General features: G+C 32.6%; 1 protein-coding gene across 1 annotated transcript in view; it reads right to left on the bottom strand.

Moving 5' to 3' along the window:
* LOC135134827 (mucin-2-like) overlaps window positions 1-15,353 on the bottom strand; it is a 56,463-nt gene extending 41,110 nt beyond the window's left edge. Inside the window, exons 1-2 of the mRNA XM_064063664.1 lie at window positions 15,281-15,353; window positions 15,086-15,180 (exon numbers count right to left, since the gene is read on the bottom strand). Of these exons, the coding sequence (XP_063919734.1) occupies window positions 15,086-15,091 (6 nt within the window). The 5' untranslated portion in view covers window positions 15,092-15,180; window positions 15,281-15,353. The remainder of the gene's footprint in view (window positions 1-15,085; window positions 15,181-15,280) is intronic.
* Window positions 15,354-17,729: the final 2,376 nt, after the last annotated feature.

Raw genomic sequence — 17,729 nt, 5'->3', positions numbered from 1 at the left:
AGAAGCCTGACCCTGCACCCGTTGCGGTTGACGCATTTACGGTATCATGACAATCTCTATCCTTCTACGCCTTCCCTCCATTTAGCATGGTTCTTCGAGTCTTAAATAAGATACTTGCCGACCAAGCTGAGGGCATTGTAGTGGTACCGCATTGGCCAGTGCAAAGCTGGTTTCCACTCTTCCAAAGACTGCTTATCTCAGATCCCTTATGTATTACAAGCGGTATTAATATATCCGTGTTTTCCAGCTTATCACCGAATCTTACCCTAGTTGCTTGCAAGTTGTCCGGAAAGCGTTCCTCCTCAAAGGAATAACCGCGGAGTCGATCCCAATCCTCCTAAAGTCTTTGTATGCCTCTACAATCAAGCAGTACAATAGTACGTATCGCAAATGGTGGCAATTTTGTGCAGAAGAGAAGATCTCTCCTTTTTCTTCGGGGCCAACAGAAGCTCTTCGTTTCCTTACGCACATTTTCAACACTCAGTCAGCGGCCTATGGGACTTTTAACTCCCACAGATCTGCATTATCGCTTATCCTAGCAAATACTGTGGGTGCCGACGAAAAAATTCGACGCTTCTTGAAGGGTATCACGCGTTTGCGACCACTGCAACCAAAATACAAATTCACCTGGGACCCTGCCATCGTCCTAGCTTATCTCCACACAACTGAGTTTGCTCCGGGAAACGTTTCCTTGCGGAATCTTACCCGGAAACTATGCACCCTGCTCTTGTTAATAACAGCCGAGCGCCTCCAAACTCTTAGCCTAATTCGTGTCTCCAATATTCATATCACCGACCGGATTCAAGTAGTTATTGTGGATGAAACTAAGACATTTTTTCGTGCGAATGAACAACAATGTTTGTACATCCCCTTCTTTCCGGATAAACCCAACTTGTGCGTTGCAAGTTTTTTACAATTATACTTGCAAAATACAGCGGCTATGCGTAATGGTGAAGGCCAAGTCTTTCTGACCACCAAGCCGCCGTACTCTGCCGCCAGCAAACTATCAGCAAGTGGGTACAACGGATATTACAAGATTCGAGAATTAACATCGGGCAATATACAGCCTACTCCACCCGCCACGCGGCATCATCAGCTGCTCATCGGAAGGGGGTTCCGGTAGACGTCATCCAGAAAACCGTAGGTTGGTCAGAAGCCTCTGGTGTTTTTGCTAAATTTTATAATCGACCACTCGGTCAATTCACGACGTTTGCTGCGGCTGTTCTTTCAATTATATAATGTCCCCTTTTATTTCTAAAGATATTAAATCTGTTGCATTTCCTCCGATCGCAATGTCTTTCAACGACTACCTGTAAGTTATCTTGAGGACGAGGCTGTGTTGGACAATTGAATAGTCAAACGAGGTACTTACCGAAGTTCGACTCAAATTGTCCTAACAGCCTCGTCCGAAGAGATAACTCCCACCCAACCCAGAACTCACTTTGTAAACCCCACGTTATCTATGTATGTTATTGCGATCGTCCTTTGTCACTTTAAACTAATGACTCATGAGACGCTCCACGCAGTATGTGTGCGGCGGAGTGGGGACTACAGGACCGGACTACCTACTGCGCTTCTTTAAACATTGTGGTAAAATTGGGGCCCAAGAGAACTACCTGTAAGTTATCTCTTCGGACGAGGCTGTTAGGACAATTTGAGTCGAACTTCGGTAAGTACCTCGTTTGACTATTCAATTATGTGAATTTCACAAGTTACATGCACAGTCGACCTTTCTATGGAGCAAATGAAGCAAACAACCCTTCACTGCTTTTCTCTTCCTTTTACATTTGAATCATTTGATATCTGCAGTCTTACCTCTTTAGTAGTACTGAGACGGTAATCGCTAACCATGTGATTTCAAGCCAGAGAAATCCCGTGCTTTAGCAATTGCGGTTTTTGGCGAAAAATTTACCAAAACGGTTCTTCCCATGATGTATTCCGACATTAGTATAAAATAAAAGAATAACTTGTATCTGTAATTCTTTAGAATCGTGATAAAGCAAATATTTATTTGGGTCTAACCTAGAAACTACTCAGTCCCATATTACACAATCGATTATCCTCCGAATCGGTACTTATTGGTCCGAAATATTTTATTTAGAGAAAGCGGAGAAATTATCAACTTTCACTATTGACTGTAAAGTAGATGTGCTTTAGGGTAGGTATAATCTTCAAAACTTGTGTCTTGTTTTTGACACACCTGAGCAGGTATGTTGAATGGAATTTGCCCTGTTTTGTCTGTGTACTTTATTAAGTAACTATATAATGATGATTTAACAGAGTAGAAACTGAAAGCGGTTTTCGATTTCACGTTCACCTTCAGCTGAAAAGTGAATTGCAACAATGCAAACTCTTCTTTGTTGCATTTCTGGCACTACCTCTTTTTTTATCATTGAGGATTAATATACCGCTTCTGAGAATATTCAATTTCTTCATAAAGGAGCAATGTTTACGACTTATGTCGAAATAAAGTATGCTGCATCATCTTGTAGAAATCCGATTTCATTTTCCTCCTTTTGACAAAAATAGAACAACTTTTACATGCGCAATTAGCTCACGTAATTAAATATTTCCGTTTTGTACAAAGTACTATCAACTAATCAGTCAGTTTCACAATCTTCTCAATGCAAGGTCTTAGGTATAACGCTTTTAATACCACCACGAGATTTACATTTCGGCCTCCACGCCGTGCTTAATTTTTCCTTAAACGTTTACGAAAATTGTTTCAAGAACCCACAGATCATCATTAATTTTTGTTCTCGGGATATTTTTATGCAACATTCATCTTTTTTATAATCGGTGACCTAGAAAATTGTTATGGCATTACACCATTCACGATGTTAATGGTTGGTAATTATTTTCATGGTGCAAAAATGTAACGACACAGTTACACCTAACAGTTTACACGAATGCATAAATCGTTAGTGTAAATAGCAACACAAATATGCACTTGTTGCAGTCCGTAGAAAGGAAATGCCGTGAGCAACATCTTTGACTATGTTGTAATAATAACATCACGCTACGTATGGAAAGGGAGATTATACTCATGGTGATTGAGGAATGAAGGAAGACTCACATTTAATGGCATTTATCAACTTTTTAGGTTTAGTCTGCAAGGTATGCGATGGAATCATTTATTAAAATATCAAAGTGCACACCATTTTCTTTATGCGTATTAAGGAAGAATCTATCACGTATATCTTTTTTTACTGAATTTTTGTAATAATGGCCTTTCTAACTGCGGTAGAGAGTTTTGGCCACCCAGAATTGTCGTTTTTTTAAGAGAAATCTGAATATAATAGAAAATCGTTTAGTTCACATTTATCGTCTTTTATCAGCGTCCTCAATTCGCGCAAACCATTATAGCAGGTACATCTCTTTTATTAACCTGCTTTCCAAAGGTCAGACCACAGATTACTGTATTGTTAGGAGATTGAGATAAAATATAATAACTTTGGATTATTTTAAAACTGAAGAGCTTAAATTGTTATAAAAAATATTTTTCTGTTCAGCTCTATTAAAGACAAAGAAGTTACCAAGTTTGGAGAATATTTTTTGTTAAATATAGAAATCGTCTGATACGACGTTAAACAACTTTTAGTGTGATTATGATTACCAAAATCACGGGAACATCAATTCATTACTAAATAAATCTCAAAATGGGCAAAAGTGAGTAAATACAAAAAAAAAAGGAACATAATAATGACTCTACGACGTATAGGCGAATAAAGCTTTTGTGTTACGTAATACATAATTAATAAAGATACAGTATTAAAAAATTGCTCTAAGGATATTCAGACAAAACTTTGCTTGGCTGTGAAAAACAGTCTAATACATCCCGTTTCGAAAGTTTATAAAATTTTGTTATGAGATATTTTATTTGTGATAATTATAAATAATATTGAAAAAAAGTAACTTGAGAAGCAAAAATATGATTGTTTATACATATTTTTTTGTGATTCTTATGGAATTTTTTTTTAATGTTACGAAAACACATTGCTAATTTGTTTATATTTGGTCTGGCGCGGGGTGCGGGGAAATACCTGTTTTTAGTGACTTTTGCCACTGAAAAATGTTCCGATGAATATTTCAGCAGTGACAGGTATGTCAATTCCGACACGTGTAGTACTAATAAGAAATAAATTGTCGAAGGTTATTTCGACAGAACTTTCATTGCCCTTGAAATAAGTATATTCTGACAAATCCGGCTTCTTTAAAAAATTATAAAATTTGATTTTGCGATTTTCACACCTTAAAATATTTGCAAGATTTCACAGTATTCGGTTTTTGCCAATTCATAGTAAAATATTGTTATACAATTTTGACTTTTCCAAAAAACTGTCTAGGGTAAAAACTTGACACGGATTCATAGATCACACATGTAGGAAATGAAGTTTTATAAAATTCGGCAAAATTGTAAAATGACGTGATGACTTTTTTGAGGGGCATAAACGAAAAAAATTGTATTAACAATGTACCATGTTTACGATATTAATTTACGATCTTAACACGGGTGCAAGATTTCAGAGCATCTGGTTTTGCAGTTTCAAAGTTAAATTTGCAAAACTTTGTTATATAATTTTGATTTCTTTTCCAAAAATCTAGATTTTTAGAGTACAAACTCAACACGGAATTATAAACCACATACGTAAGAGTATGTTATTTTATAAAATTGACATACATTCCTAATACACACATAAAATTTGACAATTGTCTAATACAAATCTGAACATACGAGAGATACACAGACAGATCGAAACGGGAGTCATATTTTTTCATACTTTAGGGAGCATGAAACGTCGAGAAAACATAAAAGTAACCAGTCGTCCAATAGACTCGATTACAATACTTCCTTAGCTTACGGTCAGGAAGTAAAAATGTAGATAGTACCAATCACAGTGTAAAAAAAATATGACCTATGAATCAATATAACCAATATCCTTAGTGTTTATGATTCAACATTTTTACGTAATGTAATGATTCAGTTTGGATTTTTTTGCACAAATGTGGTTGCCTAGGGTAAACGAGTATCTATGTTTTTAAAAAAATTTACATGAAATTTACTAAAGACAAGTTGAGGAGACCTCAACAAATTATTGGTGAGGTTAAAAAAAGAAACATACAAGTAGGAATAAAAACGAGTGGTTCGATAAGGAATGCCAAAAAGCACTAGAATATAGAACATCGTTCAGGTCACTGTAGAAAACTATAAGAACAACGAAATAACAAAATGTGCAGGGGGTTAAACAAGGACAGAAAAGTGTATCAGCCGAAAATGACAATATTTAAAAGGAAAACAGAAGAACTAATAAGAGAAAAACAAGAAACATTAGAAATGTGGAAAAACCATTTCGAGAAATTATTGAACGGATCACAAAATCAGTATGATGAAGAAAAAAAGTGTAGGCAAAATAAACAAGAAATGATAGAAAAAACAGAAGAAAAATATACAAAACGTGGTCGAAAAAGCCAAAGAACTCCAACTCTAACGGAAATTGAAGAGACAATTATGACACTGAAAAATAACAAAAACTCTGGACAGGATATGGCGACAGTAGAAATGCTTAAGTATGGAAGGCAACAGCTGCTCAAACTTATAAAAGAGTTAATAAAGGAAATATAGACAAAAGAACAAATGCCCAAGAGCTGGAGCGAAGCAGAAGTAATGAACAAAAATAAATAAGAAAGAACAGATTGCTCTAATTTATAAGTAATAGCACTGTTATATCTAAGATACAAGGTGTTCAAGAATAAAATATTACCAAAAATGGAAAGATTCAGTGGGGAATAATCGAATGGATTTAGGAGTGGAAGATTAGTGATGGACCAAATGTTCTGGAGTATAAATTTGGGACGTTAGTAGCCTTCATTGACTTCCAACAAGCCTATAACAAAATAAAAAGAGATGCGCTCAATACATAGAGTAATGGACGTTAAGGAAAAATTGTTGAAATTAACAAAAATGATCCTAGAAGAAATAATAGGTAGAGCAAGAGTGTCCATCTACTCAGACAGAGGAATTCGACGTAAAAAACTATGGGTTGAGAGATCCTTTATCACCACTGTTAGTTATTCAACTTAGAAAAAGCGATAAAGAAGATTGGGTCAAATAGAAATAGATTAATACACCACAAACGACACCAAATACTAGCGTTTGTGGATGACAGAGAAACAATAACATAACTCGTAGTAAACAAGAATTAAGAGAGAAAATTGTACCGTTAGAATAACCACCACAACCTATAAGTTTGAAAATAAATGAACAGAAAACAAAGTACATTAAACAGATAAACAAAGAATTTGAAAAAAGTAAACTACGGGTGCAAACAAGAACAGAAATTACATATAATTTTGAAAAAGTGGATACCTTCAAATACTCAGGTACAAATAACTGTAGGAAGCGGAAGACTGATGTAGTGAAATTGCGTAATTTCTGCATTAAAAAGGGATCCTAAATGATAAGAAAATATCAAAAAATCTTAAAATACAATAATTGTACTAATCCATAATTCGGCCAATAGTAATTTTTGTAAGTAACATATGAGTGAGAGGAACTTACTAAGCAGATGGGAAAGGAAAATGTTAAGAAAAATTTACGGAGGAAAAAAAGTTAAAGGAACATGGAAAGAAAAACCAACAGTGAGCTAACAGAATTATTTAAAGAATCAAGTATAGTGGCAGTGGTGAAAAAAGAGATGGTTGGCCCACATATAGAGAATGACGATGTACAGAGTGCCAACAAAAATATGAGACTGTAAAATCAACGTCATCAAATTATTAGTGAGAATGGTTAGACAAATTTTAGTTGTTTTACTATCTACGCGATATTGCTCAAATACTTGTAAAATTTGACAACAATGGAGATTTTCTGTCTAATAAAAACAAAGACAGACAAATGACAGACAGACGAACGGAAACAGGATTCCAATATTTTCATACTCTAGGAGATATGAAACGTCGAGGAAACATTAAAGTAGCGATTCACAGGATGAATCCTTTTACAGTACTTCCTTAGCTTATGCTCGGGAAGTAAAAATCAACAAATATTGTAACATGTCCATTTTGACTAATTTTATGTTGTTGCCGGTTTCTCATATCTATGTAGATCACAAATGAAAGTTTCTGCATTAGTTACTCTGCGGTTTCAATGTATCTTAATATTACCATAAAAACAATAAAAGTCTAATCAAAATTTATTTATCCTCTCGAAAAAATTATTGATGGTATGTCAAAATATTCTTTTGTAAATTTCACTGCAAGTATGAATCCATCCTCATTTTTAACTTTACAGTATCTAAATGATACTCAAAAAGTATGCCTAGACTAGTAAATTTTGCACTTTATCTCAGAGATTACAAAACAGTCCTCGTCCTAATTTTGCTAACATTTTAACATCGGTTTAAGGATTGCAAAACCCTAAGAAAAATTTATTTACTTATTGCGTCCAAAAGTTTATATTATTTGAAAAAAATTATGAAATAGATCTGTATGAAATGTGCGCTTTGAGATGTGAATTGTTTGCGCTTGTATTATAGTAAGTAATATGTTTGTATTGTTATTATACGGACTGAGTTAGTAGCAGTTTATCTAATTTGTCCCAAATTTTAAAAACACGATGAGGTTATGATCAGTTAAGAGGATTCCTTCCGTATTTTTCTTATGGGAGACTCAATACATCTACCCGAACAAATATCTTGCGAACCATCAACAATATTGACTAAAATTTTATATGTATGTAATGTTCTTAATATTCTCAACAGAACGGATTTAGAAAAATTTAAATTTTCGTTCGGTATCATTTCGAAATTAAGGGCATAATTAAACCAAATATCATAGGTTTAGCTTTAAGGCTTTATCAATCGAAAAGTAGTAATTTGCAAAAACGGTCGTGGAGATACTGTGTTTAAAATTAGTTTGCTGAAAATCAGAACTTAAAATTTTAATAAATAATTGAGTATTTAAGACGTAACGATTAACCATCTGAAATTTCTTCGTCTCATTTTGATTTACAACAGACCATCATAATTAGCCGCGGTTTGTGTCTGGGTTGATTTATGGCAATCCCTTCTAAAGGATCCGGACAGTGGGTACTGGTACAAATTTACCTGTTTGTTCGGTCTAGTCACCACACCATTTACTTGTTGAATTTTGTCTAGTGCTGTGTGTCTTGTCTTTTTTTTTTCGTATATTTTATTTCGTTGGATTTTAAACAAAACAGTCTTTTTACTTCCCGAGCGTAAGCAAAGGAAGTATTGTAATCGAGTCCGTCGGCCGACTCTCTCCTTTTACATTTTCTCGATCTTTCATGACCCCTAGAAGACGAAGAAATAGGTCTCCCGTTTCCGTCTGTCTATCCGTCTGTCCGTCTGTCTGCCGTCTCGGATTTTTATTAGACAGATAATCTCCGAAAGTACTGGGCTGATTGTTGTCAAATTTTGTATTTATATTAGGTATATCATGTAGATGGTAAAACGCTAACCAAAATTTGTCTAATCATCCCCACCACTAATGTGGTGACGTCACTTCAAAATTGTACATAATAATTGGGTTTTAAATTGTATCAAATAGCATAGTCTTACACATGTAGTTTATGACTCCGAATTGAGATTTTGCCAGAAACGTCCAGATTTTCGGAAAACAATCAAAATTAGGAAAATCATTTTGACATTTAAGTTGGAATCTACAAAACTGAATGCTTTGAAATCTTGCAGATGGTTTACAGTTATGATAAGCATGATATAATTTTAATCACAATATATTTAGTTATCCCCTCCAAAAAATTGATGACGTCACCCCAAAATTTTGCTGAATAAATCCTATTTAAAATGTACAAAATATGATGAGTCTCTTCTTGTGAATTATCATTCCATTCATATTTTTTGGATATGCATATACAGGTGACCCAAAAAATTAATGAATACGTGAATTTATTTTACTGATTTAATCAGCAACTACAGAACCGAATGCTTTGAGATTTTGCAAATGTTTTAAGGTTATAAAGAGCATAATAAATTTTTAGTCAACATATATTTACTTATCCCTTCCAAAAAATTGATGACGTCACCTCAAAAGTTTGCCGAATAATCCTATCTAAAATGTACAAAATATGATGACTCTCTTCTTGTAATTTATCATTACATTCATATTTTTTGGATATGCATATACAGGTGACCCAAAAAAATTAATGTATGCGTGAATTTATTTTATTGATTTAATCAGGAACTACAAAACCAAATGCTTTGAAATCTTGGAAATGTTTTAAATTTATGATAAGCATGGCAAATTTTTGATCAAAATAGATTTGCTCATCCCCCCCTAAAAAATGGATGACGTCACCCCAAAATTTTGCCGCATAATCCTATCTAAAATGTACAAAATATGATGAGTCTCTTCTTGTAATTTATCATTCCATTCATATTTTTTGGATTTGGATATACAGGGTGGCTCAAAAAATTTAATGAATGCGCAAATTTATTTTATTGATTTAATCAAGAACTATAAAACCGAATTGTTTGAAATCTAATGCGAAAAAAACCATAATAGGCATGCAGTCGTCACGTTTCCGACAGCGAGGGAAGTACTGTCTAAACTCTTTAGACCAATTTTTTAAGACTACAACTAACTTGCTTTTTATTAGAGTGAGGTAAGTTATCGAACTTAAGACATTTAAAAAATTTGTTTTGACAGTATGATTTGTGTTATACAGTGCGGTATAGAAGCGTGAAAAAAAGTGTCATAGCGGTTCATTTTTTCACGCATTTGAGTGAAAAAAGTGTCGTAGCGTGTCATTTTTTAACGGAATAAAACATAGAAGCCTGCCGTTGCTATGATAATTCATATACACAAAAAATTGCCAAGATAGCAAATACGGCTACATTTAATATCTATGTTCCAAAATAAAAAGTTTTTGAAGTTGGTGGGTGTTGAGTTTTGTTACGAACGCGAAAAAAATTTTGTATGCGACTCGTGAGTAAAGTGGCTTTTTTTTACGAGACGGAAAATTTGTTGCACGAGCCGAAGTAGTTGCATAAATAACTATTTATGTAAAAAGTAAATTAAAATACAACATTTTAATACCATTATTAACAGTTAAATTATTAATTACCGAACGACTTTACTTATATAATATCACTGGCAGAAAAAAATTAAATAATGGCAAAATACAAATTATTAGTTAAGAATTTATACAGAATCCGATACCGAGAGAAATGAGTGTCTTTCAATGAGTTGGATCCATAAATTATTCTTACTATAGGGGTGGTAAGCTGGACGTTTTTATGACATGCGATTAAAAGTAAGTCGGTGTTGACAGCAAGGGCAAATTGTCCGTTCTCAAGGACGAACTCTGGAAGGAATGCTCTTAATTTTACGGGTCAGAATTACTCCAATTGTGGCCACCAAAATGTTCCTAGTGTCCGTCCAAAAAGTCATCAGACAAATTTTTACTGCAAAATATAATCCAAGGTGCGAGTTTTGGCTTGTAGTTCAGGGGCGAAGGAAGTTGTGTGCACATATTTTTACAGATTTTTATTCATAATGGAGAATTTTCAGAGATATCGGTTCTAAAATTAATTAAAATTACTGCTTTGATAGCATTTAGACCACATATTTCGCATTAGTTTCGAGAATAAATTGAATGGAAAAAGAGAGACGTACATTCCATTTTTCAACAAGGTCAAAGCGTTTGATTCCGGGTTAAACTTTGCATCATATTGAACGGAGTAGATTGACCTATACCTACTTAAAAGTAAACTGATGTTAATAAAAAATATTAATTGATGATTTAAACATTTTAATAATTTAATTGTGTTTGCCAAAAAAAGGAGGACGTGAAGTGAGGTAAATCTTTGAAATGGCCAGTGAAGTAGCATTAATTACTGACTAGTGCGTACTTAATGCAAAGTCAATAATTTTTTTTGTGTATTTCTGAACAATAGTAAGAAGTAAATTCCAAATATTTACTCAATCGTCTCTGTGACCAAAAATTTAAAAAGCATAAATAAAAACATAAGACTTTTTTTCAAATTCAAAAGTGCGTAACATTTTTGTTTTGCGAATTTAAATATACAGACGTAGGTTTATGAAAGCAAATGAGCCGTAACACAGTCATTCATAATTTGTGTGTAACACATCGTAATGGTTTCGTCCTTGTATACTTAGCCGTCGTAAACTAACTGTAGTTCACCGGTAGACGCAAGAGTATTTATTAATCATGTTAACGGTTAATTTCGGTTTCATTTCTAATACGTTAGCTTTGGATGGAAATAAGCACCTCTGTTTGTTCCGACAAATCAGAGTCATATTTCTCAGAAAGTGACTTTTGCTAAAGTGGTCAATATTTACAAGTACTGAAAAATTATTATCTACAAAAACATCGGTTATTTGTCTCTGGTGAAATGTGTATATAACGGATTTCTAAGTACTTTAAATTTTTTACAAGACATTACGTTTTGCAAATAGAGCATGTTTCTAAAGTAATGACTTCACTGTTAATTTAAAACAACCTAAAATCAAGCTTATGTTGTTTGCTTTTACGACTTTTTTTATATTTTCAACTTTATAATATGTAAGAATTTTCTGTTACGTAAGTTACAGTTTCATAGTTTACTTTTTTTGGAATTAACATTTACTTTTAAATTAATAACGTTTAGGTTTTTAATCGATCACTGGAACCATGGTGACACATAAATATGTTTTTCAGTATTTCCGGTAAAACAACTTTTACATATCTTCTCAAAATGCAAAGGTTTAGCGAAATTATCACACGATCTCAAAATCTGCTGATTTTATTCCGGTTGCATAGAAAGATTGTCACTTGAGTAAACTGGAAATACGGTCACTAGAACAGTTTTTACATCTTGGCAAACAGTGTTTCTTTTTTATTACACTGCAATCAGAGACAGTGAAGAAATTTAATTATTTCTTGTATAAGGTTCAATAAATTTTATTATTATTATGGATGAATTTGATATTACACAATCTTAGAACGTAACCAGTGTAATGATTGTAGAACGCAAACGACTGAAACAGTTAACAACATAAAATTTGCATGCCATTAACAAATTTTTATGATGAATCATCCAAAAAAATATATTCATCTTGAAATTAGAATATTAAGTTAAACCCACACTTGTAAGATGGGTATTGTCCCTGGACAGAAATACCCGCCGACACTTCAGGTCCTAAAATGGATGAGACAACCTTCTATATTTGTACCTTACATCTTGTCTGATGCTTAATTTAAAATTCAGGATTTCTTTGAATTGATTGTTAGTTTGCGTCGCTAATTTGACTACAGTGGGATGATTCTATAGAGATAAAATTTGGAGAATCGGAGGCATTGTCCTCTTGAATATTATGCGGCTACAGCTTATACATTCCGATAAACTGTTGTTTTTGATTTGTAGGAGGTGAATTTTATTAAAAAATTTTACGCCACGGTTAAAGACTCCAAAATTTTAAAATAGACGTTCCTAGTTTAGTCATCTACTACAAATTCTGAAAAAAATATTGTTGATTGTTAAAATTCTAAATAAGTGCTCCATTGTGAAGACATCATACTGATGTATTATAATTTATAACCTTGTCACTTAATTTGCCACCAGTCTTTTGATAATGGCCTAAAAATTAATTCTAGAGAGTGCAAGAACACTTTTAATTATGTATAAGCATACAATACCTTTCTCACGACATTTTTTGTTTCAGTTTACTCGTAAAACTGTAGCCGTATCACTTTCACTCAGGAATCCACATATATAAAGTTTCTGCTGGCGTTAAGTTGAGGAAATGAAGAAAAGTGAATTACAAAATACCGATAACGGTATCTGAAAACTTGTACCAGTGGGCATGGCACAGTTAGAGAAGTGAGAGTTTTTAATTTCATAATATAATTGATGACCGATGAGTAACATTTCAATTTCTGTTAATTAATAATTCAGTACACACACTTAAGAGCAATTAGAAATTTTTTATCGAACTAAAATAGTATATTGTTTCTGGTGGGTTTATCTACACTACACTATTTAAATGTGCTGCGATTCACATCATTAGCATATTTTAAATTGTCAGCTATAGCAATTTAACAGCGCTTAAGTATGTGATCTTTTGATAAAATGCATACAATAGTGTCGAATAGGGTCAATGTGCATAAACAGAAAATTCTTTCATTGAAAGTTATTTGCCTGGTAACTTTTGGAATCTGTCAGTGGCATGCGTTGCAATAGGTTAAATGTCATTGTTAGTCCAAGGTTTATTTAACGGATATACCCAGCCGAAATATGATTATTAAAAGATTAGAAAGAAATGCCTCAAAAATGACTCACGGATTAGTAATTAAACGACTTATAATTATACATCCTGTATCTACCTATCAATTGCTTACTTCTCGGATGTAAAGATTTACGACAACGGCATTTTATTGCAAAATTAGAAAGGTGAGGCGTCAATGTTATCCAAGTTTTCCGTTGTACAGGGAAACACTATCAATAATGTTCTAATAGAAAGCCGTCTCAAAATATTACATAATAAAAACTACTGCACGGTTTGAAATAAACGACCAATTTACAAGTAAGTGTATCATTATTTCATGCATCAAAGGACTTATCACCTTTGGTGGATGATATATACTACACGCAAGATTGAACATTTGGTTAACCGCAAACACCATACATCTGTTTGGCCTAGAACCTGAGTTTTCGTCTGCAAAAAATATCTTAGAGGCAATCAAGATTACCAAGGCAATCCATATTTTAGTAATAACTAATAAATAACCAATATAGTTCAAAGAAATCCACTTCAGATCTACTGCTGGATACAAATTCACGAATCGTAAATGTTGATAAACCAGAACACTGTGAAATATACTGTCATATTTGTCAAAGCAGTCATATTTGTGCACTGGGTCATCGAAAATAAACACCTATCTGTTGAAAAGAAAATTTACTTACAAAAATAATGAGTACCTGCTGATAAAAGTTATTATTAGCTTTCTTTTGGCCGCTAGCAAGTTTCTTCCTTAATAACACACATCATCATACATCACTGTCACTTTTCACAATAGTGAAATAGCTGATAAGTTTTTGTATATTTCGATAAGTAGTAAAACTGACTAGTTAAGTGATATGGGTGAATTAGCTTAACACCTCCTAGACAGTGATTAATTGATTGGGGATTAGATAGTTTCAAAACGATTTTTTAACTTACTCTGATTTCAGTAAAAATATTTATGTTAGTAGCTAGATAAAATCTGTATATGATAATTGACTAGTTATATGTTATGTATGTCTACTGGGTGTGTGAAATCTTAGTCCACAGGCAATATCCTGATTATTGAAAGAGATACAGATTTATGATAAAAATCAACTTTACAACCTGTATCAGTGTCATTATTTAGATTATTTTTAACTTTGAGAAAAACATTTGTATGAATTAAAGGTTGTATAATCACGTTTGAGAACATTTTTGACTGACATTTTAAAGTTTTGACAATTTTATTATACGTTATAATTTCGACAGTCTTTGTCAAAAATGGTCAGATTTGTTTTTAACATATGTGTCTTACCGAGAAAAACTTTATCAGACAGCATTCCTGAATGTCTGATTGAATTTGTTTTTCTGATCGCACGCTGCATGTTTTACAAATTCGTTAATTCAGTTACCTAACAGAAATAAAGTGACTGGTAAATATAAACAGTGATTTATATTTTTAAAAAAGAGTCGTACCTTAGTACGTTGGAAAATCAATTATTAAAAAAAATCACTTCCTTATTAAATACTGAAACAATAAAAATCAAGTAAACCACGTACCGAGTGATTTATTACAAACTCATGAAATACAAAAATATCTATACATAAAAATTAATTAAAACTCGAAGCAATGTCAACATTTCAACTCGATAAAAACAAGATCAATCTAGTGAATTCATTAGTTTTCACAATTGTTTATTACCGTTTTATTGTTTGACACTAGTTAGAAACTACCTTAATTGCATTTTGTGAAACTAAAAGTGAAAATTAAGTGGCATTTTTTTTTTACTTTAACAAAGACAGTATAATTAAAGTTACTATTGCTATTCACAGAACTTACCGACATGTTGCTGTCTTATCCTATCATTAAAATCACCACAAATCAATATTGAAAAGCACACATATCCTGCCGAACTGAGAGTCAGAGCTTTCTACCTATAAGAATTGAATTGCACTTGAAACCCCACCTCGAACATTAAAAATTCTGTACACGCCAAAGGTCCGAAAAGTCTGCACAGAATTTAAATATACTTACAAATACGATCACGAGACACAAATACACCGACAACACGACCGCCGTCAGTGAATGGTGTTCTTCAAAGTTCTTTAGCTAACTATTAAAATTACGAGAGACACCAGATGGGCTGGGTAAGGTGAAAGGTAAGGCAGCGGGGAGAAATAATAAAAGAATTTGTCCGGTCTGAAGAACTAATTATTGTTTAAAACCGAAGGAGGTCCGATCGAAGATAATGACTAAGTGCATTTTTGGAAGATTAATTTTAATAATTTTGAGAAATCTGGGACAAGAATCTGGAAAAAACCACAACAATTGCGTTGTTGCAAGGTTGGTGCAACGTTCTCTCTTGACAAAAGAATGTTGTTAAGTTCAAGTGATTTTATTGCAGTGAATTTGCAAAGTTGAAGGTAAAACTGTTTTTATTTAATATTTGTCAAAGACAAAGTGTAAGCAACTTGCTTGTGCTGTATAACACATTGGTAAAAATTAACCGAAAATTTTTATTATTTACTTAGTTAAATTATTTACTAACTTAATTTTTTAAGTAAAGGGTATCATTTGTCGTTTCCCTCGTTAATGGAATTGATGAAGAATAAATTATCTGGAAACAGTAAAAAAACATCCTTGGATATATTCTGATAGAACTTACTAGCTATTTTCTAGTTCTAGCCCTACACGTTCATTTTCATTAAATAGGGTGTTATTTTGGCAAGTTACACACAACAACTACCCTTTTTTAAATAGAATATAGTACTATATGTGTATTTAAATTCCTTAAACAAAAGAAAGCAATGAAACAGGCTAGTAGGGAAATTTAAAAAGACCATCACATTTAAAACTTCACCGTTCGGCATTTTTAAAAACGAAAGTATGGTGAAAGTCTGCAATTGTGCACATTTGTAGTATTCTTACAATGACAAATATTCAGTAATTGAACCAAATTACAATCTATTTAGGCGTGGTGCTTTAAATAAATATAACGGGTGATCAAAAAGTTTTCAGATTAAAGTTGGCCATGTAAATATTTGTCATGTTTTTGACTAAACTGTAAAAGTCGTGCATAACCTTCATTAAACTTTGTGGTCACCCTTTACTTTTGTTTACAAAACAGATATTTTCAGCAAGAAATACTAAATAATGATTTTTAAAATTAATTGTTTCAAAAAATAAGGAAACAAATTCAAAACTTATTTTTAGCATAAAAAGTTTACTATCCATGTGGAAGAAATCAATATGTGTAAAATACACAGTTTGTTCTATCAAAAAAATACAATTTTGTCTCGTAATTTTTTTAAGCAGTACTCTGCTACTGGAATATAATTTTAGTTAGTGTTATGAAATCTACCAGACTGTAAAAACAGTTTTTATTGAGTAATTGTTTAGGTACTTGTATTTAGGTGACAATAATGAATTGTTGCGCTTTCTATATATGATTTTCAAGACATGATCACTCGAAATGCTACAGTGTTTATTATTAATAATGTATGAAATTGCTTGCATAGGTTGTATGAATCGATTTATTTTGCAGAATGTCCCAGAAATACTTTATCTAATTTCTTAAGGTTTTAGAAACATAGTAACATTATAATTTGTATCAATTAACATATTTATGCTCTTGAAAAAATTATAAATTATAACAAATGCTTTTTTAAAATTTAAGAAATAATGTGTTCACACAAATGTCTCAAAAAAAACGTGCTAAATGACTTCTTTATCGATTGGTTCAGGAACGATTTACCCAATTTGCTGAAATTTCGAAAACATAACTAACATCGATACATAGTGAGCAGTGTTGTAGTGAATAATAAAAGTTGAAGCGAAATAACTTTTTCTCGGGATTTTAATTTCAACCCACCAAATGGGGAGTATGCAAACAAAACAGTTCACTAGTTTCGGAGATCTGTCTAATACAATCGCCAACAGACGGAAGACGACAAACGGATAGTCGGAAACGGAGAACCTATTATTTCATGCTCTAAGGATCATGAAACGTCGAGAAAACATTCGACGGATGGACTCTGTTTAATAAAAATAAGTAAATACTTATTCCATTTTAAATTACACTCTGAAATATAAAAAAAAAATCAACTTGGAGTGGTGTAATACTAAAAATAACAGTATTCTATTCTCAAAATTTACTGTGAAAAAAGAGTGAGCCGTTCCTGATTTAATCAATAAAATAAATAGACTCATTAATTTTTTTTGACCCACCTGTTTAAGCAAATCTAAAAAATGTAAATGCAATGATAAATCACAAGTAAAAGATCATCATATTTTGCACATTTTGGGTAGAATTTTGAGCTGACGTCAACAATTTTTTGGAGAGGATAAGTAAATATGTTTGATTAAAAATTTATCATGCTTGTCATAAGTTTAAAACATCCGCAAAATTTCAAAGTATTTGGTTTTATAGATTCAAAATTAAATTGCAAAATTTTGTTTTATAATTTTGATTTTTTCCCCAAAA

This window comes from Zophobas morio, unplaced genomic scaffold (assembly GCF_036711695.1).
Source record: "Zophobas morio isolate AGI-343-1 ecotype UQ-CSIRO unplaced genomic scaffold, CSIRO_AGI_Zmor_V1 ptg000024l, whole genome shotgun sequence".
Taxonomy (NCBI): domain Eukaryota; kingdom Metazoa; phylum Arthropoda; class Insecta; order Coleoptera; family Tenebrionidae; genus Zophobas; species Zophobas morio.
This window is presented reverse-complemented; position numbering and strand designations above follow the sequence as displayed.